Source organism: Sprattus sprattus (assembly GCF_963457725.1).
Source record: "Sprattus sprattus genome assembly, chromosome: 7".
In the NCBI taxonomy this organism is placed as follows: Eukaryota; Metazoa; Chordata; class Actinopteri; order Clupeiformes; family Clupeidae; genus Sprattus; species Sprattus sprattus.
In genome coordinates this window covers 12664980-12688748 of record NC_137926.1, presented here as the reverse complement: position 1 = coordinate 12688748, position 23769 = coordinate 12664980, and the positions used below count along the sequence as shown (strand labels likewise).

The 23769-nt window shown below is 42.5% G+C and overlaps 1 protein-coding gene across 2 annotated transcripts; it reads left to right on the top strand.

Annotated features, from left to right (window-relative positions):
* Positions 1-505: 505 nt before the first annotated feature.
* Positions 506-23457, top strand: LOC308368282 (cyclin-dependent kinase 17-like). 2 transcript variants are annotated; one of them, XM_080842427.1, is made up of 17 exons: positions 506-786; positions 6649-6797; positions 8707-8871; positions 9087-9220; positions 11978-12103; positions 13762-13818; positions 13997-14111; positions 14602-14696; positions 14952-15014; positions 15185-15308; positions 17387-17507; positions 20646-20743; positions 20902-21007; positions 21504-21546; positions 21761-21851; positions 22158-22235; positions 22372-23457. In XM_080842427.1, exons 2-17 carry the CDS (start codon positions 6671-6673, stop codon positions 22407-22409), a joined length of 1581 nt encoding a protein of 526 aa, XP_080698553.1. In that variant the 5' UTR covers positions 506-786; positions 6649-6670; the 3' UTR covers positions 22410-23457. The 2 variants fall into 2 exon arrangements, with proteins under 2 accessions (XP_080698553.1, XP_080698554.1); XM_080842428.1 differs by lacking the exons at positions 506-786; positions 6649-6797 and having other exon boundaries at positions 8747-8871; positions 9001-9220.
* The last annotated feature ends 312 nt before the right edge of the window (positions 23458-23769 follow it).

The window sequence follows — 23769 nt, the reverse complement described above, 5'->3', positions numbered from 1 at the left end:
GACTAATCAGCTGCATGTTCATGCATTGAACCACTACACCATTTTTTGTTTCCATGAACTCAAGGGTTTGTCAGGGAGAGGCTATTATTTTCCATTTTGTTGAGGTATTAGTAGTGGGGGCATGTTTCAGCTTGTTCGGTTACAGTGAACTGACATTTGTAATGAGCAACTGAGAGCAACTTTTCCCCTCCAGGCATTGGCTATCTGAATTAGTCGTTTATAATTGAAATCGGCGGTAGTCTCTGTGAGATCATAGATATAAATACGGTTATGTAAGACGCGACAAAACACATCCCTTACGTTCACTTTACGAAGATGCTGTAGAATCGACAGAGAGCGGGTCAAAATCTACCCTAGATGTTGACAGCAGAGAGCGGCACTGAACTACAGCATTGCTGAAGCACACTTAACCGTGGTTGGTGGGGGCGCTATTCGTCCATTTGCAGCTGAGATATGTTGTTCAGTCAGTACAATCCGGTCGATGTCGCGTCAGGGTGAAGGCGTCACCACCACCAAGCCTGCGGACTCTCTCTCTCCCTCGTTATCAACCTCAAGTCGTTCAGAGCACCCAGCCACCCACAGCGGAGTAACACATAGTTTCATTGAGTTGTTCTCCTCGACGCGGACATTTGTGTGACACACTCGCGGTGATTTTTCTGTCAGCATAGGCAACGCGAAGACAAAAAACACAGTGTTTTTGAGGTGACTGGCTGGAAAGACGGCATCCGGCCTCAGAAGAAGCTCCGAGGTGGGGGATAGTGGTCGGAACAGCGCATATCGTTTCTGGTGAGCGCTCTTCGCAGTTCTGTTCTTGGCATTCCAGTTGCCGCTGGTCACAAGTTGGCGAACTGAGAAAAAAATATAGTTTTTTATCAGATTCCTTTAAAACTACGTTTATTTATGCACTGGCTGTTTTGTGCGGCTTATCAACTGTTCTGTTCGATTCTGAAAATTCGTAAGATACAAAAATGTACGTTGCTCTCGGACTTCAGTACAACGAAGCTAAATGTTGTTGCTATCTGCTGTGAAGCATTTAATTGTTTGGTAAACATCTCTGGCTCCAAAACAAGCCAGGGTGTCATACAATTGTACCGTGAACTTAATGAAATAGGTCTGCTAAATATCCCCTCAGCAGTGCATACCGTCTCTAATTCCAGTAGCAGGCACATTATGTTATCCAGCATTGTTCTGGGACTAGCTGAGGTAACAGGCGGAGTAGGAATCCATTCTGTGTTTTCAACTAGTCATCTGTGTTTTGCTTCCTTTCGACGTGTAGGCTACGTTGTTTGCAAAGTAGCCTTACCCATTTAAACGACACTTGTGTTGGTTTGACTGGGAGCCGTACCTCAATTGGAAATTGAGTTGGTGAAACTGGCCTAAATTCCCCCCGAAATTTGAATATCCAATTTGTATATAATACAAACTTGCAGCATTGGCAGTCTAATGTTATTGCTTCATTTCTGCATATAAATTCCCACCCATTATGATTGATGAAATGTATGCTAAATAAGGCATATATTTTGAGGCGTACATAAACATTCACTGGTTGAGTTGAAAGTTCTGTTGTTATCCGCCAAAGCAGTACTTGTATGGAAGTGTGCAGTGTCTTGTTTTCTGATTGTGGGGCCACAAGGGACAGAGCTAGGGCAATGCAGAGGGTCAGCAGATTCCAGCCAGAGAGCAGCCAGGTGGCACACTTTGTTTTGACTCTACACATCCATGTGTTTCTATGGCAAGGGCCTTGGAGTTTAGGTTGGTTGGGTAACCTGACCCGTGTGGTGCGAGTGACAGCAGCTGTGGTCTGGTCTGCGCTTTCTGAGGAGGGGCAGAATTACCAAGGCTCCACATATCAGATGGGTTTTTGCAAGCCCTTGTAGTGTGTGTATGTGTACTCGAAGCGTGCATGCCTGTGAGCTTATGTGTGCTCTCTGTTGTCCTGTGTGTGTGTCTGGGTATGTCAGTGCTGTATTAGGAGTGATGTGTTCTCCTCTGTGTATGGTGTGTGCATGCAAATATGTGCACGGTTATTTCTGCTGTACTATGCACAGGGTACATTCTGTGGTGGGCCTGAGTCAAGGCGTGTGTGTATGTGTGTGTGTGTGTGTGTGTGTGCGCGCGTTTACCCAAGCATATATGAGGGCTCATGTTAAATGTACGGGCCAAGGACATCTGGTTGAAGGTTAATATGTCACTACTCCCTGAGGAACAGCTGCTCTGCTACTTGCGACTCTCCTATCTAAACATAGCAACGAATATGAACTCTTCCTGTTTCTATATTAGTTGTATGGACAAAATAATTGGAGTGGCTTGAGCGCTGACAATGAACTTGAAAATAGAACTCATGGTCCCTTTGCATATTTTATACCACTGTCTATGATATAACTTTTTTGTGTCTGCTCTTGTTAGGCTAATGTTTGGGGATACAAAAAGATGGTCATTTGTCACATTTTCGAACTATACTGTCCTGTGTGTTGTGTGTCTCTGTGCAGTGCCAATATGGCTATATTGAATGCCATTTGGGTTAAACACATTGCAGACCAGGTAGTGCATCACAACACACTTGGTAGACTTGAGAAAGCAATAAATAGTTTGAATCATTTCCATTTTCCAAGTACAAGGTAGTCCTATGGTAGTTTTTCAGTATTGGGATTTGTAGGGAATGCCATCAGTGTTGTTCACTGTTATCTGTTCTCATTAACAGCATTAAGGCTTTTTGCCACTTACAAGGAAGTCCAGTGCCAGTTTGAAATCCAAATCAAATTAGGATGAAATGTCTAGCCTCCTATTTCTGTTCCAGTTACAGGTCTTGTGTGCCTCCGAGCTCCTGTGCTCATGTGTTTTATATCATTTTGTTTTCTCTGAAGGTGTATGGCTGTTTCCCAATTCCAAACACTTCCAGAGTTTAGTTTATCCTCCAAAGCCCATTACAGTGTAATGAAGAGGATAAGAGTTTAATCAATCCCGAGCTTGCAATCCCTTTTTTTGGAAACAAATTAATTTGACCAATGCTTTGAAACTTTCTTCAAGAATTTAAAGGGCTAGTTGTGTTTTAAGGCTCTATTCATTTTTTTACTAAATGTTTCTGGTAAAGTTGCACTGACAACCTTATATTTTGAACCTACAGCTGTTAACAACTCCCCTTGATTAGGATAAGGATTTTGAATTGGCATAACACAGCTGATGGAACATTTTCCTTGAATGTGTTTAAAATATGTGAATTAGTTAAATGGCAATCCAGCTAAATATGCAGCTGTGTAGTTCTGGGGCCTATTGAGGATATGTCAGTCAAAGCCATGACTGGATGCAGGCTTGTGGCTGTGGAGGTGTAGATTAGTGGTTTCTTTGTATGCAAATGTTGGTGAGTACATCCTACTTGGGCTCTCATCCTTCGCTTGTTATCTTTTGATCTGCTCTGGCTTTAGAAGGATTAGAAAGAGTCAGTTCCTTAGCATGTTTACTAGGCGCCAAAAAAAAAGCTTTCAAAACACCTTTGGAATAAAGCCACGGTGCAATGCTGTTGATTTTATTTTGGAGCAATGTTGTCAGTTATACTGCGGAGTATTTCGGAAGGTTTATTTATTAACCTTTAGTGGGGTTTTTTACGTGTTCCTCATCAGCCGATAACGTTTTTTCTGATTTCTTCTGCTTCATATAGTCAGTCACAGGGTAACATACTGTTTGACCGTATACGACAGGCCATTACCGTGGCAGCCTGTTTGAGGTGGGTAACAACCCTGTTGCCACTCTCTCCATCCTTGGAAGATAATCCATCCATGTCTGTCCATGCCCAGTCATATCACATTTGTCAGAAGGAATTATCTTGATCATGGCGTGGATTCTGTTTGGTGAGGTGCTGGAATTATAAAAGATATCCCCTGGATTTAGCTCCTAATTTCCCCCAGAGAAGGCTGATTTGTTTATTTTTATCCAGGAATTTCATGTTTGTATTAATTTAATACAATCAATAAAAAAAATGATCTTCTATTTGCATAACTTGACATTTTGCGTATCCAGATTTTTCTTATTCTAAAACCATTAGACTACAGATTGTGAAAAAAACAAACTTGTAGCCTATGTGGTGTCTTATTCCTGAGCTAGCGCTCAAATAGTGCTCTGTTGAGTTTATTTTTGTTTATACCTCCACTGGGAGAGACAGTATGTGTCAGTCCGCTTGCATCCCCAGACTTGTTAAATAGAGCAAGGCAGATTCCATTCACACCCAAGTTTTTAAAAAGCCGCATTTGCTAAATATCTGCATTTCTTCAACCACCATACAATTGTGCTTGTCCATATTGTGTGTGTGCTTGTGTGTTTGTGTGTGTGTGTGTGTGTGCGCCTGCATGCATGCAAGTGTATTTTCCTTTAAAATGATGCCTTTCACAATCACAACTACCTCCCGTCACACACCCACCATGCTCGGCCCTCTACTTTGACACTGTTTGGATGTCACAGACTTCTGGAAGGGTCAACATGAGTTCACCTCCCCTGCCTGCCCGTGTTCCAGTTCCTGTGTGTGGCTCACTTAATGGATTGGCCCCGGCAGCCACAGCCTTGCCACTGTGACACTTCCCCAGCCTAAGTGGGACAGCACCACAGGCTGGGATGCTGATGGCCTCCACTGGGTCACCTCCGCTTCAATCCCAGCATCCTCCAGCCCTCTCGCTCTTTCTCTCGCTCTCGCACTCTCTATTTCTCTCACTCACTCATTCACTCTCTGCCTACCCCCCGGCGCAATGAGTGGCTTCCATTTGGATGGGCTCGGAAGAGCCCCCGAACGCTCCCAGTCTGCTCCGCATCCCGCCGCGGTGCTAACTAGAGCAGTCAGGGAACATGGCCTCATCCAAGCGTACGTCTCCTGCCTACCAGGATTAAGGAGGGGAGGCACTGATCTGTTGCCGGGCATCTCTGTTCTCTCCTCACTCCTTCTCTCCCTCCCTTCCACTCACCAACACAACCTTATCTCTCCTCCTGCACTCACTAGTTCATTTTTCTTCATTCTTATTGCATCCCTTTCCTGCTCTTCTCCCTCACCTCACCTTTTTATTAGTTTCCTAACACTCACTTCTGCTTCATTCATTCCTTCTTTCTTATTTATTTGTACGTACACCCTCTCCGCTGCAGTCACAGTGGTGTAAGTGGAGGGTAGAGGAGGTTTGAAGGAATGGGGAGATCTTTAAAGTCTCTGGTGAGCTGTGCATTGCAGCTCTGCCAGTGAGTGTTGCCATAACAACAGTGCCAGTGTCATTGAAAGGAAGGCCTTTCTGAGGTATTTTGTCATTCTTCGGGGGAATGCTGGATCCCCCAGAATGCTCCAGAACAATCGCAGGAGCTAATACATCCTCTGCCATTTTTACTTTGCCAAGAAAGAAATAGTTTGTGATGTTAGGCCAACGTGTACACTTATTGACCCATGCAAGCTCAGTTTGTAGGTATCACAATGAAGCATCTGCCAGCGGTTCTCTCTGAACTTCATGATATACGAGCCTCGTTAAGTTCTTCTTGCAGCCCTGCAGTGGGTTCCACAGTGGTTGCATTTTTAGATCTACATAACATTACATATTCTGCCGTGTGAATTCTCCCATTTCCACTGTGTACACCAGTGATGCAAAAGGCAGGGAAGGGCATCGTAATAGGAACTCATTTCTGGAATGGATGCAGCCCTGTTCTGGAGTCATCCGCTATCTGGGTCTCTCCTTCACTGCCACTTTCCCTCCCTGCCTCTGGAAGATGAACTACGTCCACGGTGTCAGCACGCATATGAAGACAGATGAAATGTGCTTTGACAGGAGAGCCTCCCTGAAGTTATATATCCCTCCAGTTAGCCATCTGTTTTTATTTGTTCATGTGCCACGGTGTTTCACAAATGACACACCCGTGACGCATCCATCCATTTTCAACTAATTTAACTGGCTAAGTGACAAGTAGGCCTGCGTCTCCCTGGGAGTTTCTTGTGTAGAAGGCAAGACCAAAGAGCCCAGTCAAGGCGCCCTTGTAATTAAGCCATAAAGCCTTGCACCCTCTCCTTTCACCTTTATGTGTACTGTGCCTGAAAGAGCTCTCCTGCCAACACAAAGAAGTAAATCTGAGATGCAAGCTCATTTTGTTACGGTTCCAACTGATTGGATGGCACAGTAGTTTCTTGTGTGTGTGTGTGTGTGTGTGTGTGTGTGTGTGTGTGTGTGTGTGTGTGCTTATGGAAATATTTTTCAATTTTAATTTTTCAGTGTTACAAAAACAGTATTGTGAAAACATTTTAATTGTTTTGAACGGACTGACCATTATGAAGTTACCTTCAATCGGGCGCTATGAATTTGATGTGTACATGTTTGAGCGCTATCCATTGCCGTGTATCATTATATTTGGTAAAATGTGTGTAACTCTTTAAAAAGCCACAGGCCACAGTCCTGCTTGCAAAAACATGAAGTTAGCTTCAGTTGTCTAAGCAGTGGTGTGTTTTGTTTCGTAATTCAACTTCACCTCATCAGCAAACCCACTCGACTAGTCCTACCAGTCTCACCACGCTCCATGAATCAGCAGGAAGCCCTGCAGTGACATTTGTGCGTCTCCCTAGGCGTCCCCTGCAGCAGTTTTGCTAATGCTAACTCATATACCCTCCCCTCTCTCCCACCCGTGTGTCCCCCCCCGCAGGCCCCCCCTGCCCCTGAGCTCAATGGAGAAGATGAAGAAGTTCAGGCGGCGTCTGGCGCTGACGCTGCGTTCGAGCCACGCGCCGGAGGAGTCGCTGTCCGAGCTGGCCGAGCACATGACCATCGAGGAGAGTGCCCTGAAGGACACCGGTGAGTGACCTGGTGGCCACTGTGTCCATGACCTTTCACCCTCTGCCCTCCACCTTCCACACACTACCCCAACCACCACCACCTCCATGCCTGCCCTGCCTGGCCGTGACCTGGTGCTGATCTACTGGCTCTGTACCTAGTCAGGTTCAGTTCTGTTGCTGAGGCGGCAGCTCTCTCGGGTAGGATGGGGAAGTTCAAGAGAATAATGCCACCCCCGCTCACTGGCATGGCCGGTTGCCAGGACGTGAGACTGGTTAACTGGCTGCACCTGCTAACATTGATTTTGAACTGGCAACATTTTGTGTAGTGACATTTTCAAACTGAGCAGGAACCCATCTCGGTTTGTGTGGGTGTAATGCTTTAAATCAAGATGGCATAAAAGGTAGCCTTAAGTAATCTGATTTCAGCGCCTTGAGCATAAAGGATTTTTTTTGTTGCAAGCTCAAGTATGTCTCTTAGGTCATTTGTTGGGACAGCTGACAAGCTCTTCTCTCAAATGTTACCATGGCGTTGCCGTGGAACTGGGGTCTCTTGAACATTCCAGAGTTTCCATGACATTGCCTCAGTCGCTCTGGTTGCTGAGTTAAAGCCTAATGGGAATCTTTTCTCAGCCTCCTCTGTCTCTTTTCTCTTCCTCTCTCTGAGCTTGTGGTATTACTCTATGGTATCCACTCTTCAACCAGAGGAACTGTTTTACCTGACCTACTTAAGCAAATTACTCCATATGAATTTCAGTTTTGTACCTGGAATCCAAATAAGTCTTCAGGACTCTGCACTTTTAGCACTTGTCGACGTTTAAGATTGTATTACTTATTTATGAATATTTATGTTTACTTCGATTTAGGAAATGTCTTGTCTTATCTGTTGTGCCTGTACACCTTTATATGTTTCACCCTGGGAGAGTGGGAAACGTCCTATCGATTCCTTTGTATGTCTTGACATATTAAGTTATTGACAATAAAGCTACTTTTTACTTTTGATATAACTCTATGCAACATCACTCAGAAGCGTACTATACAGTTGGTCTGCAGCAGGCAACCGTTGAAGTTTGTTTGACAGTTCTCTGTCACATTTCCCAGATTGTATTAAGAATTTCCCATAACCTTATAAATCAGAGTCCAGGGCCCCGAATTGAATTTGGAGGATAAATTCTGAGTAGTGCTGAGTAGTTTAAGATGTATTAGAAAGCCTACTCAGTATCTTATTATGCAACGTTGTGTATTGCCTGCCGCAGCTGTGCTTTGAGAGGGAGATGGACAGCTTGACTTGTGCAGTTTGAAAATAGAGGTCTGTGATAGAGATTCAACTCCCTTACATCAGATTCAGCCATATGCCAGAAAAATAAATATACATGTAATAGAACCCGACTCCGTAGTGATTGTGTTTTAAAGAACGATCACTTCCTCCCACTCCCACGGTTTGGAAAATAAGTAGTTCTCAGTAGTATGTAAGAGGATATTGTCATTCGAACGACATTGCTGTGCTGTTAAATCCCCACAGCAGTAAAAGGAGTTAAGTAGTAGTTTGACCAGAAAAGTATATTTTGTCAATGTCTAAACAGCCTCAGGCTAGTAGCCACCTTTTTAAAGAATGTGACGGTATAGAGGAGAGCTGTGCAATGCCTTTTGTGTTGACAGAAAAATAATTAGTAGGTAATGATCACTGGTCTTTGCTAATGATGTCATTACACTGGTCTTTAGTAATGACATTTTTGAGTAAACATTTAGAAGTGAACCACCTCTTTATATGGAGAGCGCACATCTCTTATATACAAAGTACATTAAAGGGACAGTATGCATCAATTTGCCACTTTTTGAAACACGTCTTGATACATGTTAGCTTGCAGCTTCTCGGGAGTTGGCTGAATGTTTAGCAGGTTGATTGATGCTGGTTTATGTTCCTCTTGCAGAACCGGCAGTGCGGAATGGACGGCCACCCTCCTCTCACAGCGTCCATTCATTCCTGAACCAGTACGCCGGTTCCTTCAAGAAGCCTCCCATTCGCCGGCCGCACAGTGTCATTGGGGATGGCCTGGGTATTCCTGCGGCGGCAACCCGCAATGGTGGCCGTTTAGGTGATTATCCTTCTCGATCTCTCTGGTATCACACCTCCACATTAATATGTTTATGTACATACATACATATGTCCCTCTCTGAATGTGTTGTCATTGTCAAGTACATCTTCTAATAAGTACCCTCAATAGGCCATGCTGGTGGCTCTTGGTGTGTGTGTGTGTATGAGGACTGTCAATTTACGGGACCATTTCCACTGCCGACTACTATTCTACAGGCATCGTGCACGAGAACCAGAAGATGGGCTCTGATGGGGAGAGCGACCAGACCTCCGGGACGTCCTCCGAGGAGGTGCAGTCCCCAACGGGCGTGTGCCTGAGGAGCAGGGGTGGCCGACGGATCTCTGCTGCGGTGGGTTTCGCCCGAGCGATTGCTCATCACATGTCCAGATCAGTAACATGCTCATTCCCATCACCCACCTGACTGCCAGTGCAGCCACCCCACGCCTCCAGTTCCATGCCATGCATAGCTAGCCCTGCTACCCCTAGCCCTATGCACAAATAGCTCTCCTAGCCCTATGTACAGCTAGCCCTGCTACCCTAGCCTTATGCACAGCTAGCCCTGGCCCTATGCACAGCTAGCCCTGCTACCCCTAGCCCTATGCACAGCTAGCCCTGCTACCCCTAGCCCTATACACAACAAGCCCTGCTAACCCTAGCCCTATGCACAGCTAGCCCTCTTAGCCCTAGCCCTATGCACAGCTAGCCCTGCTACCCCTAGCCCTATGCATAGCTAGCCCTGCTAACCCTATGCACAGCTAGCCCTGCTAACCCTATGCACAGCTAGCCCTGCTAGCCCTAGCCCTATGCACAGCAAGCTCTACTAGCCCTATGCACAGCTAGCCCTGCTAGCCCTAGCCCTATGCACAGCTAACCCTTCCCTAAACGGTGACATGCTTCTCCCAGCCCACCTCGCCTCAGCTCAGCTGATTTCCCTTTGCCTTCAGGACATAAAGATGGCTTTTGAGTCCACCGCTCTCCAGGATGTTTACCCTAGGAACACATTGTTCACATGTCCCTATAAGACCACATAATCCTCTCATGGGCTACTAATGGCTGGCAGGAGCATACATGACTGGCTGAAACCGACATCAGTGACTAAGAACGCTGCCTACATGCTTTGTCTCCAAGCTCACGGATCACGGATGTCCAAACTTAGATCACAATTCTAGTCAGAGTGAAACAGCAGAGCATTAAGTAAGTGTGTGTGTGTGTGTGTGTGTGTGTGTGTGTGTGTGTGTGTGTGTGTGTGTGTGTGTGTGTGTGTGTGTGTGTGTGTGTGTGTGTGTGTGTGTGTGTTAAACATTTGACATGACATGTTCAAAAGTCTGCATACACCTTTGTAACGCAGACCATATATGAGATCCACTCAATATCTAATATTGAAAATTTTGATAGGGTTTCTAAACTTAAGATTCTTAAGTAAGTTCTCTGAATAGCAGCACAGCACTCACTGTGTTGTGTGTGTTGGTGAGCTAATGCAACCTTAACTATTAGTTTGTATTTGGAGACATAATCCATTAGGTCAGCAAATAGATAGGATAGAGTTCAACATTTGACATTGTAGATGTTTTGTCATATTAAGTAAGTCATTAAGTAATGTTGTTTAATACAGCCTTCTTAGAAACAATCGCTGTTACATCTTACATGAATTGCCAAGGCACCAGTTCCAAACCAGCCAGTGAAGACGAGGCTGATGTATTTATTTATTTATTTGGGAGGGATTACATCAGCAGGATTATTGTTACACAGTCCAGATTGGTTGGGGTGTAAGAGATTATGAGGAGCTGATTGGGGGATGGCCTCACTAGCAGGGGGGGGGGGGGTTTCGGGGGGGGGACACCAGCCAGGTCTCATGTCAGGACAGGACTTCGTCACCCAGGACATGGAATGCCTTATTAAAAGCTAGATAGCGGCAGTGGGGCTACTTCGAGCCAAATGTCTACAACCCGAGCCCTAGCTCTAGTAGTTTGTACTAAAGTGCATCAGCCTGAATTAAATATAAGACTTCATTTTAATGAACGCATTTAATTATTTGGAAATATTTTACTCTTTATAAAAATGTTGTCTTTACTACCAGTGGCACAATTGTTTGGCATTTTCTTAGTTTTATTAGCCTAAAGTTGTTTATAGAGAGCAGACACCATACGTACAACCATAAAGAAGTTCAGGCGTGATGGATTTCATGGCAACCACTACTTAGAAACATGAGGCACTGTGGGTTTAGGCGTTGGTTGGTGGCTGATGCAGTGCTGCTCCCCTGGTGTCTATTGAAATGTCATGAGTGCGCTGTTGCGTAAATGTGTGAGTGTTGCACACACGTCTGCACCATGGTTACTTCAGCATGGGGCGCGCTGGACCTAAGCCGGTCAGAGAGCGGGATTAACGGTAATCTATCAAAGAGAGGAATGGTATGAGGGGGAAGCATGCTGAGTGTGTTTGGTTGTGTTTGTGTGAGTGTCTGTGCCTGTGTGTGTGTGTGTTTGTGTGTGTGTGTGTGTGGGTTACATAACATGTCATTATGTCCAGGGTTTATGACTGATCCCTCTCTGGGTTTGCGCCGGAAACAGTGATTCTCTGGCTACTCTTCATATGCACATGTGGTTCCCCTGTCTGTTTACCAGCATAGGCTGCTGGATAAGACGGCACAGGGCATGAGGAGATGTGCAAGAGTCACTTAAAAAAACTGATCAGCAGACATGAGAACATTTATGTAAGCTGTATGTGCACCGGTCAGACAGCTTAACATTTGGAGGCACGCATTCCTAAGTGGATGTGTTGCAGACATATACACGTTCAAAGAATATTGATGTTTAAACAGTCCAAACGTACTGCATCAGGAATGCTTTTATTTTACACTCCTTTCAGAGATTGTGTGAAGGGGCCTCTTTTAGTTAAGGCTTCAGTGATATCTTTGATATGCTATCATTTCTGTGATTGCTGTGTTTGGTACACCCGGATGTATTCATATTTGTGTGTTTCTCTGTTTGTGCCTAGATGCCTAGCTTTTATCAGACCTTGTTAATGTTCGCATGGAGGAAAATATAGCTGTCTTACAAGAACATTTGCTTGCAGCTCATGGACTGTGTGTCTGGTTTTGTCTTTTTAGGACCTGAATAAGCGTTTATCCCTGCCGGTTGACATCCGGCTCCCAGACGGATACCTTGAGAAGCTGCAGATGATCAGTCATCAGTTTGACCAGCCTCTGAGTCGTCGCTCTCGCAGGGCTTCTCTGGTGAGTCGCCTCCTTTGGACTGGGCTGCCTGTCCTGTGCGTCTCTCTCTCTTTCTCTCTTTCTTTCTCTCTTTCTCTCTCTCTCTCTCTTTCTTTCTCTCTCTCGCTCTCACTCTCTCTCTCTCTCGCTCTCACCCTGCTTGCACACCTTTATGTTTTGTATGTGTCTCTTTCTGACTACTGTCACAAATTTTTCCCTCCCTTATTGTTCAATGTGTTTGATGACCCCCCCTACCCTTACTCTATCTCTCTATCTTTCTCTCTCTCTCTCTCTCTCTCTCTCTCTCTCTCTCTCTCTCTTTCTCTCTTTCTCAACTCCCCTATCTGGCCATTCCCCTCCCTCTCACCCATCTCTTATTACTAACTGTGATTGATTAATTGATGAAGTTGGCCTTTGAAGGTCCTTTGCCACACTATTCTAAGGGTGTCTATTAGAGGTGGGAGAAAAACGTCTACTCAGATAACATTGCTTCTGAATTCCACAATATTGTGCAAGACCTCGCTCCTCTCCTTTGTCACAGCAGACATCGGAAAGCGAATCAGAGTCCAAAACAAATCTGCCGCGCCAAGATGGCTGCAGAGTGTCCCAGTATACGAAACACAATACATGGGAAAAATAAATCGCATAGTATCGCAGAATCAAATCGCAATGCATGCGGTATCGTAAAATGTAAGGAATCGCAATATCATCATTATCTTGGCCCAAATATCGTCATTCTATGGGATCCTCGCCTCTGTGGCAATTTCCACCCCTAGTCTCCATTCTTTCCCAGCTTTTCCCATGTATGGTTGCCTTTGAGTATAAGGACCAAGAGCAAGAGAGAGGCTTCATTAGAATATGTTTACATTCTTACATTTCCTTGTGAGTGCATAGACTGGGAAAGAGGGGCTGTAGGGTGGGGTGTATTTATATATGATCCTATGACACCTAAGATGGTGTGCCCCCTGCTGTTCAGTGGATGATTTGCAGGCATGCTGAGGCTGTTTGAAGTATGTCTACCAATCCATGTCAAGATTTGTTTAAAATCCTATGAATTTAAACAAATTTGTTTAAGGTTGTAGTTTCTGGTTATGGTTAAGGTATTAAGCAGACGCTCTTGTCCAAAGTGACTTCCAAAACTTTAGAAAGGATTGCACACAACAAACGTATCAATTTAAAATACAATCACTGAATAACAATTATAAAAATTGAAAATAAAGTAACTATCAAGATAATTATTATATTTATAAGGTATGCCTCAAACAAAATAACTAATTAGCCAGATTTTAAAAAAGGGGTTTTAAATGCTTTTTGAATGTATCAACGCTGTCACTGGCACAGACAGCACTTGGTAGATCATTCCACCACAAACGAAAAGAGTCTTGACTGTGATCTCTTGTTGAGAGAAGACAACAGATGCTCATCAGAGGAGCCAAATGGTCAAGTATAGCGCTGAATTATGGCATTTAAATAAACTGGTGCTTAATTCAAGGAATTAAGTTGGTTATTAATTATAAGACCCACGTTTTGTTCAGTTTTAGTTGGGGTCAATGAAGATGAACCAAGCTGAATGTTGATATTTTGTGGGATAACCAGATTGGCTTGGAATACCAGGAGCTCAGTTTCTAAAGCTGGTTTGCCAGCTCTAACATCATCCTCTCTCTCTCTCTCTTTCTCAGTCTGAAATAGGATTTGGAAAACTGGAGACCTACATAAAACTGGACAAACTTGGAGAGGTGGGAAAGTTTTGTTTTTATTGAGTTCTGCCCTTCTTGCCTTTTGCACTTCATGATTATTTTAGGTACTGAAACGGATATGTACTTCATTTTAAGTTGCCACTTTCTTTGCTTCACCACATATCCCTTTTGTATTTACCGTGGTTTTTAAAATGAGCTGTTGCTCCTGTCACCCCAGGGGACGTACGCTACCGTCTTCAAAGGGCGAAGCAAGTTGACAGACAATCTCGTGGCCTTGAAGGAGATTCGCCTAGAGCACGAAGAGGGAGCTCCATGCACCGCTATTCGAGAAGGTGTGCCAACTGCAAGCACAATCCGTGCCAGTAAAACCAGTCTCTAAATGCCACAGACCCATAAAACAACCCTTCTTTAATGAAGGGGTCTTGATGATACATGTTAGTAAGCAAGTGACATTTTAATGATTCGGGTTAAAGTTAATGATTATAATTTGTTTTTTTAAATGCACCGGGTGTCACAGCGCATTGACAAAAAAAACTATGCAAAACTAAAAAAAAAAAACGGATGAGTTGTGGATTGGGTCATGGGATGACATTTAAGGTCTAGAGTTAAAGAAGCGTAAGTGGGGCATCTTTGTTTATGCTTTCCTGAGAGATTATTCAAATGTCAGTTGTGCCCCTCTGGTTGTCATCCCTCATCCTGTCTAAAAAAAACACAACATTTGTATCACTCCTAGTGTCCCTCTCTCCCTCTTTCTTTCTCACGCTCAGGCTTAAAAAAAGAAAATATTCATTTTTTTTGTTTCCTCTCTCTCGTCCCTGACAGTGTCATTACTGAAGGATCTGAAGCATGCAAACATAGTGACACTCCACGACATCATCCACACAGAGAAGTCCCTCACTTTAGTGTTTGAGTACCTGGTAAGAGACATGTATTTTTCTCTCCACCATACCTGTGACCTAATTATTAATTCACCCAGCAATGTGCAATATCCATGTACATACAGTATATCAGGTGCTCCATGTGTACTTACTTATCCTTACGCCTATTAAAGAGGTAACTCAGAGTGTGTTATTCTGGATTTAGATCGATACCCAGCCCTTGTGGTAGAGCCTTAATGCCTGTTACCTCTAGCTTGTTTGTAGTATCACCAAGACCTTTAACACCCTCTGCAGGACAAGGACCTTAAGCAGTACATGGACGACTGTGGGAACATCATGAGTATGCAAAATGTGAAGGTGAGGCTCAGTGCCATGAAGCTCAAAAGTGTTTGTCTGATATACTGTCTCTTCAGTTTTTGTTCGGTGTAAATGTTAATGCTCCAATGTGTGTGTTTTTTTTAAGTTTTTTTTTTTGTTTTTTTTTTCATCTGTACTGTGTTTAAATGGCTTGTATTTGTCTCTTCCAGATCTTCCTGTATCAGATCCTACGTGGTCTGGCTTACTGCCATCGCCGGAAAGTTCTCCACAGAGACCTTAAGCCTCAGAACCTGCTCATCAATGACAGAGGGGAGCTCAAGCTGGCAGACTTTGGTGAGAGCACCAACAAACAGCTATTGTGTCACCATTCAAGACCATGTTATGTTCCAAGTGAATTTTCAAAACAGCTCTTCAACACAAGCACGTGTTTTAAGCAGGACCAAGGGATTCATTAGGAATTAGGGCTTCTTGTTGGTATCATGCGCTTAACATTTTCTAACCAGTAAGAAATTCCTGCTGTCCATTTAGCTGAAGCACATGGATGCTTTTTTGCTTCCTGCCAAACAATGGGAGTATTTACTGAGCTTAGTGACGAACAGTAATTCCTCAACACAAGTCTATAACGGTTACACGCTAGAGTAAATTGGTAACTTACAGCTGTTGATTCCAGCATTAATTAATAGTTTTCCTTGTTGTTTGTCCTGTCGAGAGAAATGGTGTTCATATGTTATGTATTTAAATGTATAATATATACAGTGGTGGCCAAAATTATTAGAACACTAGGCATATTTAAGAGGTTTCAGTTGTTTTTGTTGAATTGACCATTAAAATACCCTTAAAACTAATGAAATACCTACAAAGTCATCATTATGCTCTATAAACCATAGAATAGAGCTATCATAAGTAGATTTAGGTCAATTTCCGTACAAAAACGAACTAGGCCTATTTCACTGTCAATGTCACACAATCATGTTCCTTCACAGAAGAAGCCAAATAACTTGTTTAAGCATTGTCAGGTGTGGTCGTGGTTAAATTGATGGTGATGCAATAGTCTTAGGACACAGTTCTGTGATTCTTTTGAATGTACAAGGCCTATCATTAAGTGATTGGTAACATAAGGGTATTGTCACTGAGGCCACACCACCTATTGTTTCAGATTCAAAGCCTCTAGAGGCAGTCTTAAAGCAAATGTTGCTCTTTGAACATGGCTAAGGTGAAGAATGAGCTAATGAGTGAGCAACGGGTTTGAATAAAAGCCCTTTTTGATGCTGGCTGTAGTTACCGCCGCATAGCCAAGGACTTGACATGCAGTCCAAGCACTGTAAAATACACTTTAGACCGCCATGCCACCAGAACCGAAATGGGAGAGGCTGAAAAAATAAACTGTGTGAAGTGAAGCATCTCAGAATTCTCAGTCTTAAGGACTGAATAAAGACTTCACGAGAATTGGTGACGAGATCAACCCCACAATGACTAATGGTTCAATAATGTTCCCAAGAACTGTGCGTCGGAAGCTGTGAGAAAAATAACTTTTTGGCCGAATAGCAGCACAGAAACATTACTGAAAGAGAAAAATAGAGTGAACGGCCTGAAATTTGCGAAAGAACACAAGAAATGGACAAAGAAAGATTGGTATAAAGTTTTGTGGACTGATGAGTCCAGGTTTGAATAGTTTGGCAACAAGCGAAGAGTGTATGTTTAACAAAGTGAGGGGGAGAGATATAAAAATTAGTGTCTCTGGCCAACAGTTAGACAAGGAGGGGGTAGTATTATGGTGTGGGGTGCCACCTCAGGAACAGATGACTTTGGCGAAATTGATGGCATCATGGATAAGAAAGTATACCATAACATTCTGGTGAGGCATGGAGTACCTTCTGGGAGTGGTGTTAATGGGCCTGGATTTATTTTCCAAGAGGACAAGGACCCTAAACATTCTTGTAACTATTGCCAGTACGACCTGTGGCAGAAGGTATCTTCTGGAACATTGAAAATTATGGACCGGCCCCCTCAAAGTCCGAACCTCAAACCCATCAAGCAAATTTGGGGCGAGTTGGAAAATAAACTGGACAGATCTATTGTACATTCAAAGGAAAGCCTTTGGCTTGAGTTGCAGAAGGCATCGGATAACATTAGTGTTGAAGTTCTCAAGAAATATATTGACTCTATGCCAGAGAGATGTGCTGCTGTAATTGCTGCAAAAGGTGGGTGTACCAAATATTAGAGTTAAAAGTGGATAAAAACAGTAGGAATCACTTCATCTGATATTTGTTGTGCTCAGAACAACCATCTCCATGTTTCATTTACATTATGAAATTAAATAATGTTTCCAAGACAAAAAATATTCTCAGATCTGTAAGGTGTTCTAATAATTTTGGCCACCACTGTATTTATATATTTATTTTTTTTGACAGGTTTGGCCAGAGCAAAATCGGTCCCTACTAAGACGTACTCAAACGAGGTGGTGACACTATGGTACAGGCCCCCAGATGTGCTCCTGGGCTCCTCTGAGTATTCCACACAGATTGACATGTGGTAAGAGCTTCACACGGACTCAAACCCAAAGACCAAAAATGAACACTGGATCTTGACCGCTAATTATAGCCTTTTTCAAAGAGCTCATTTTCATAATGAATTTTCATATATTAAGAAGTTATTATGAACTGGTGTGTAGCTCATTAGCTTGCTTATTAGTTAGCTTGCTATATAAAGCTTCAAGTCTGGCTTGTCTTTTAATTTCTGCCTTTTGAGACAATCCTTAGTACTGTGTTGCACTATACAGGAAGACAATAATTCAACATATGCATTTTAAGGAGTTCAGTCAGCCTTTCAAATTCAGAAATGTTTGTAATATTAGGCAAAAAGCCTCTGTAATTGGTAATAGGGTCCTTGAATATCTTATCACCAGGAGGCATTTAAAAAGTGTTCTATTTAAATCGGCTGCTCTTTATTCTGCTATATATACATTACAATGTATATTGCAAAATAGCCTTCAAAACATTTTTCCATCTTAACAATGTATTTGCTCATTGTCATTGATGTGTTACATTTCCCTTTGAGGTGGAAAAGCACAGAGATGAAAAACAAGACACAAACTGGCTGATTTGAGTCCGTGCCGACTGCTTTTTTTATTTTGCAAGTCGAGTCTGAGGCTGTTAATTAGTTTGCTAATTAACCGCAAATTATGTAAATGATGAAAGGTGTGTATATACAGTCGTATGCAAAAGTTTAGGCACCCCTGATAATCTTTATTACTTTCATTTATAAATTGTTGGGCGTTTGGATCAGGAACTTCTTTGTCACATATATAATACTACATGGACACAGTGATATTTTAGAAGTGAAATAAGGTAAATTAGATAAACAGAGAATATGCCAAATGTTTAATAACAGAATTAGACAGGTGCATAAATTTGGGCGCCCCAACAGAAAAATCACAATAATATTTACTGGAGCCTCCTTTTGCCAAAACAACAGCCTCTAGACGCTTCTTATACCCTCTGATGAGTGTTTGGATTCTGGATGAAGGTATTTTGGACCACTCTTTCTTACAATACAGCTCCAGCTCTGTAAGGTTTGATGGGTGCCTAGCGTGGACAGCCTGCTTCAAGACATCCCATGTATTTTCAATTATATTCAAGTCTGGGGACTGGGATGGCCATTCTAGAACATTGTAGTTGTCCCTCTGCATAAATGGATTAGTGGATTTGGAGCAATGTTTCGTGTTATTGTCCTGCTGGAACACCCAACTCCGCCGTAACTTCAGCTTGGTTACAGATTCTTGAACATTATTGTCAAGAATTTGCTGGTACTGAGTTGAATCCATGCGACCATCAACTTTAAATAGATTTCCAGTTCCTGTACTACCCACACAGTCCACAGCATGATGGACCCCCCACCTAATTTTACTGTGGGCAGCAAGTGTTTTTCTAGGAATGCTGTATTAATTTGCCTCCATGCATAATGCCTCTTGTTGTGACCAAATATCTCTATCTTTGTTCCAAAATGAGCCTGGCTTGTTCAAATGTAGTTTGGCAAACCTCAAGCGAGCTTGTTTGTGGCGTGTGTGCGGAAAAGGCTTCTTCTGCATCACTCTCCCATACAGCTGTTTTCTGTGCAATGTGCGCTGAATGGTTGAGCAATGCACAGTGACACCATCTGCAGCAAGATGACCTTGCAGATCTTTGGAGGTGGTCTGAGGGTTATTCTTGACCATTCTGACCATTATTCGCCTTTGCCTCTTTGTTATGTTTCTTGGCCTGCCACTTCTAGCCTTAGTAAGAACTGTGCCTGTTGCCTTCCACTTCATAATAAAATTCATCACAGTGGAAACTGACAGCTGAAACCTCCAGGATAACTTTTTGTAGCCTTCCCCTAAACAAAACTGCTGAACAATCTTTGTTTTCAGATCATTTGATGGCTGTTTTGATGCCCCCATGTTGCCACTGTTCAGAGGAGAATCAAAGAGAAGCACAACTTGCAATTGGCTACCTTAAATACCTTTTCTAATGGTTGGATGCACCTTTCTATGGAATTGAAGGCTTGATGAGCTAACCAGACTAATTCTGTGTTGCATTTTATCAGCATTGAGTAGGTACAGGTATTCAAATCAACAAAATTATGAGGGTGCCCAAACTTTTGCACAGCCTATTTTTCACATTTGATTTAATTTCACACCAATAATTACTGCTACACTAAATATCTTTGTCTGGAAAACACCCTAGCACTCAGTGATAACTACAAAATAAATATTTGACCACTGTGATCTTTTTTGGTGAAGACAGAGTAAATTATCATGCAGCCTTAGAGGGGTGCCTAAACTTTTGCATACGACTGTATATATAAAGGCTATTAGGTTTATACACACGTGGAAAAGCAAGCACGGACACACGCACGCACACACACACAAACACACACACACACACACACACTTATACACACGCTGAGACAAAAAATAGCATTCTCTCAGATCCTTAGAGACTGTTTTGTTTTTAACGGAATCATCTGTTCCATAATTAGAAACTATGAGGCTAGTTTCGAGTGCTGGCAGGATAATTTGGCCACAGGTTTGCCAGATGGGGTCTTCAGGTCTTAAACAAAATCTTAAAAGTCTGTGAATCAGTTTTGCACAGTGATAGTGAAGCAGAATGACTGAATATAGTCTTTCTGAAATAGTTTAGTTTTTTTGTTTTTCGAACATTCTTGCGTCTTGAATAAATATACACATTTAATGTGTCCATGTTGTCACATACAGTATGTGAAAATGGCATAAAGGAATAATGCATCTAATGTATTTATCTTGTCAAAATGTCTAAAAGTGTAATGTAATGAAAGTGATGAACTTAATGATAAACCAATTAAAATGTGTGCATTTCTGTCACATTCATAAAATACTATCTCACTTGTCAAAATAAGCAAATGATTGCATTTGGCATTCCAGAGTTCTTATTTTTAGTAAGCATTAAATGTCATATTCATAACATCGGAGTAAAGTCACTGAATCACAGTGCAGTTGTGCCAAATGTGTTTACTACCCGTCAATAATTCAAAGCCTGTTTATGAGTCAGCCCAAAAGGCAGATCAAGATTTCCCATCTTTAGTGATGCTCAATTTCATATCAAAGAACCTCAACAGCCCTTATCAATAATAATAATCCCACATCTCTTTCCTAAGGGGAGTCGGCTGTATATTCTATGAGATGGCTGCTGGCAGGCCCCTGTTCCCGGGGTCCACGGTGGAGGATGAACTGCACCTCATCTTTCGGCTGTTGGGTGAGTGGAGACCTCTGCTGGCTGTACTAGGCAATGCAAGACATCTGCTAATTCTTTTTTTCCCAGCAGCACTGGCATGGCGTTCACTTGTTGTGTGCACACTGCCTTCATTCTCTGCGGTTCGCAAACATTAAAGCAGACTGATCCCTCACCCACAGGCACCCCCACTGAGGTGACCTGGCCTGGGATTTCCACCATGGATGAATTCAAGTCCTACAATTTCCCCAAATACAGGCCCCAGCCTTTTATCAACCACGCACCAAGGTAGGCACCAGAGTCGGTCTGATGGTGACATGTGTGAATTTGAATCATTGCTGTGGAAAGACAGAAATGCAATGTCAAATCATGTTCATGCTTTAATGCCATGCTTCAGTTTTTCAGCTAAACCCTGATTGGGTTCCATGAGTAGTAGTTCTGGTATATTAAACTATGAATACTGGTATCAGAGGGTGAACAGAACCCAGCTAGCGCCCCTCTGACAGGGATATTGTCTTTTCCGCCGGCATGTGTGTGTGAGTGCACATGTGTGTCTGACTTCCTACCAGGATATCCTGTTAGATTCCTGAATTTGTTTCCCATTTTTATCCAGGCCTGTTTGCAGGGTTAAAGTAATACCAGTTAATAACCTTATGGTGTTCTAAAATATGAAACAAATTAACAAACAAACAAACAAACAAACAAATGATCACAACATAGGATGAGACTAAGTGTAGTGTTATACTCCTCTATGGTGTGTACTTAACTATGTTTTGTTTTTCAGACTGGACATAGATGGGATTGACCTGCTGTTATCATTCTTAAAAGTGAGTTTCATTTACATAAAAGATCTTGAAAGAGATGATTTAGTTACTTATTCAGCATTCGTTAAACATTCACAACTTAAAAGGAATGTCACAAGATTAAACATCCTGCATGTGTATGGACGGATAAGTGCTTTTTTTTTGCACTCCTCTAGCAACCCTGTTCATTCATGTGAGACAGAATTTCAGTAATTGTGTGTTGTTCCTCCTCAAAAAGTATGAATCCAAGCAGAGGATCTCGGCCGAGGAGGGAATGAAGCAGTCGTACTTCAGGAGTTTGGGCGCTCAAGTGCAAGCACTACCAGAGAGTGAGTTTTTTTCTCTCTCTCTCTCTCTCTCTCTCTCTCTCTCTCTGACAATTTAGTGGAGTTGGGGTCTTTTTCCTTCTTTTCCTGTCGAGGCTCAGGGCTTCCTGTATCTGGAAATACCTTCACAAAATACACTTATATTTTAGTATAGTGCAGTAGTGTTTACGAGGTAGAGATTAATAGATCTGGTATATTTCACACTACAGACTGTGTCAGGTTGTTCTGGTATCAATGGTTACAAATGTTTTTTTTAATTTTTTTTTTATCTGTGCTGCTTTGTTTAACACATCCACCTTTTTTCAACAGGTTTATCTTTATTTACACTAAAGGAGGTTCAGTTGCAGAAGGATCCAGGCTATCGGAATTCTGCCTTCCCAGAGACAGGTTCAGATCAGCCTAAAGACATCTTTAGTTACAGATCATTTCTTACTTTAGCGTATACACTTTATTAAACATATTCAAGGAGATATTCACTCTTTCTCTCTTTCTCTCTCCTTTCCTTTCCTTTCCTTTCCGTCAGGAAATGGCAAGAACAGAAGACAAAGTATGCTGTTCTGAAGCCCTACTATTTTCCATTGTCAAACTATGGAGTATGGCCTCTCTGATGTTGTCGACTAACCCCAGCCCGAGTTGTGTGTGCCCCAGTGATGGCCGTGATGTGACATGTGGAGGATGAGAGAGAAACCCTGCCCTTTCCCCCCCCTCTCACGCAAACCCACCACATTTAAAATGGCTCCAGTGTACCAGACCAAGACCCAGGGCAGCTGCAGTGACCACACAGGTGGTCAGGCGATAAAAAAAAGAGTTCTGTTGGGCTTTTATTTATGTGAAAAAAGAACAATGCTGCTAAACCAACTACTGTCTTTTAACCCATGAACCACCATTTATCCTTTTTTTTATATATATATCATTTCGGTTTGATATTTTTTTTTTTCTTGTGTATTTTTTCTCATTGTGTACAGTGTGTACAAACCCATAGTTATGAAATGCCTGTCTGCAATGCTGAGACTGAATGTGTATTTGTGACTTTATGTTTAGTTATTTACTCTAAAGACAGTTAGTGAACGTTTAATTTCTCTCTTGTTTAACAGTCACCGTTCAGCCTGGCATGACTGTCATCTCAATGCATCAAAAACTGTGTTTGACAGGAACTCTTTGTTAAAGTGCCACCATATGTCAGCCTCCTCATGAATCACAGTTCTTTTTGGTTCCTTTGTCTTTAAAAAAAAAAAAACCTTCATTGTCAGGTTCTCCTTAATGCAACTGTGAGGCAGGACTGCAAGTTGAAGCAGACTGCTCACACCTGCACTACTTGCCATCTGAATAACTGTACTATATGTAATGTTTTCAAGTGAATTTGGCTACGTTTTTGTTCTGCATGCCAGTCTTAGGAAAAAGCACAGTCACTGTCTTCACATTGAGGATGTGCGCATTCTGTCAAAGCTCCTAACTAATACTGACATCATAGTGTTAAGAAATATATTTTGTATAATAGCTTTATTTATGATCAATTGTCTCAATGTGCTGGCATGTTGGAGGAGTTTAAACACCCTCCCCATTTGAGCTTGATATTTTTCAGAAAAAAAAGTCATCTAATTAAAGTGGATTCTCTCCGTGCATTTTTGTTTTAATTTCCCTAGGTGAATTAACGTGTGGTGTCTGTTGTCTACATATGAACACTGTCCAGACAGAGAAATGTCAAATCACTGTCTTGCATGGATTCTTTACAATAATCTTGAAGACACAGGTCCTTGTACCAGGCAGTGTACAGTAGTTGGTACTGCAAGTAGGCGACATCAAGGAAACATCAAGGACAAGCCAAGAATAGAGCAGGGATATGGATCATTTGTTAGTGCCAGAACATAGTGAACATAGTGGTCATTAAGTGTTAACCTCCCTGCATCATATTCCCAAATGT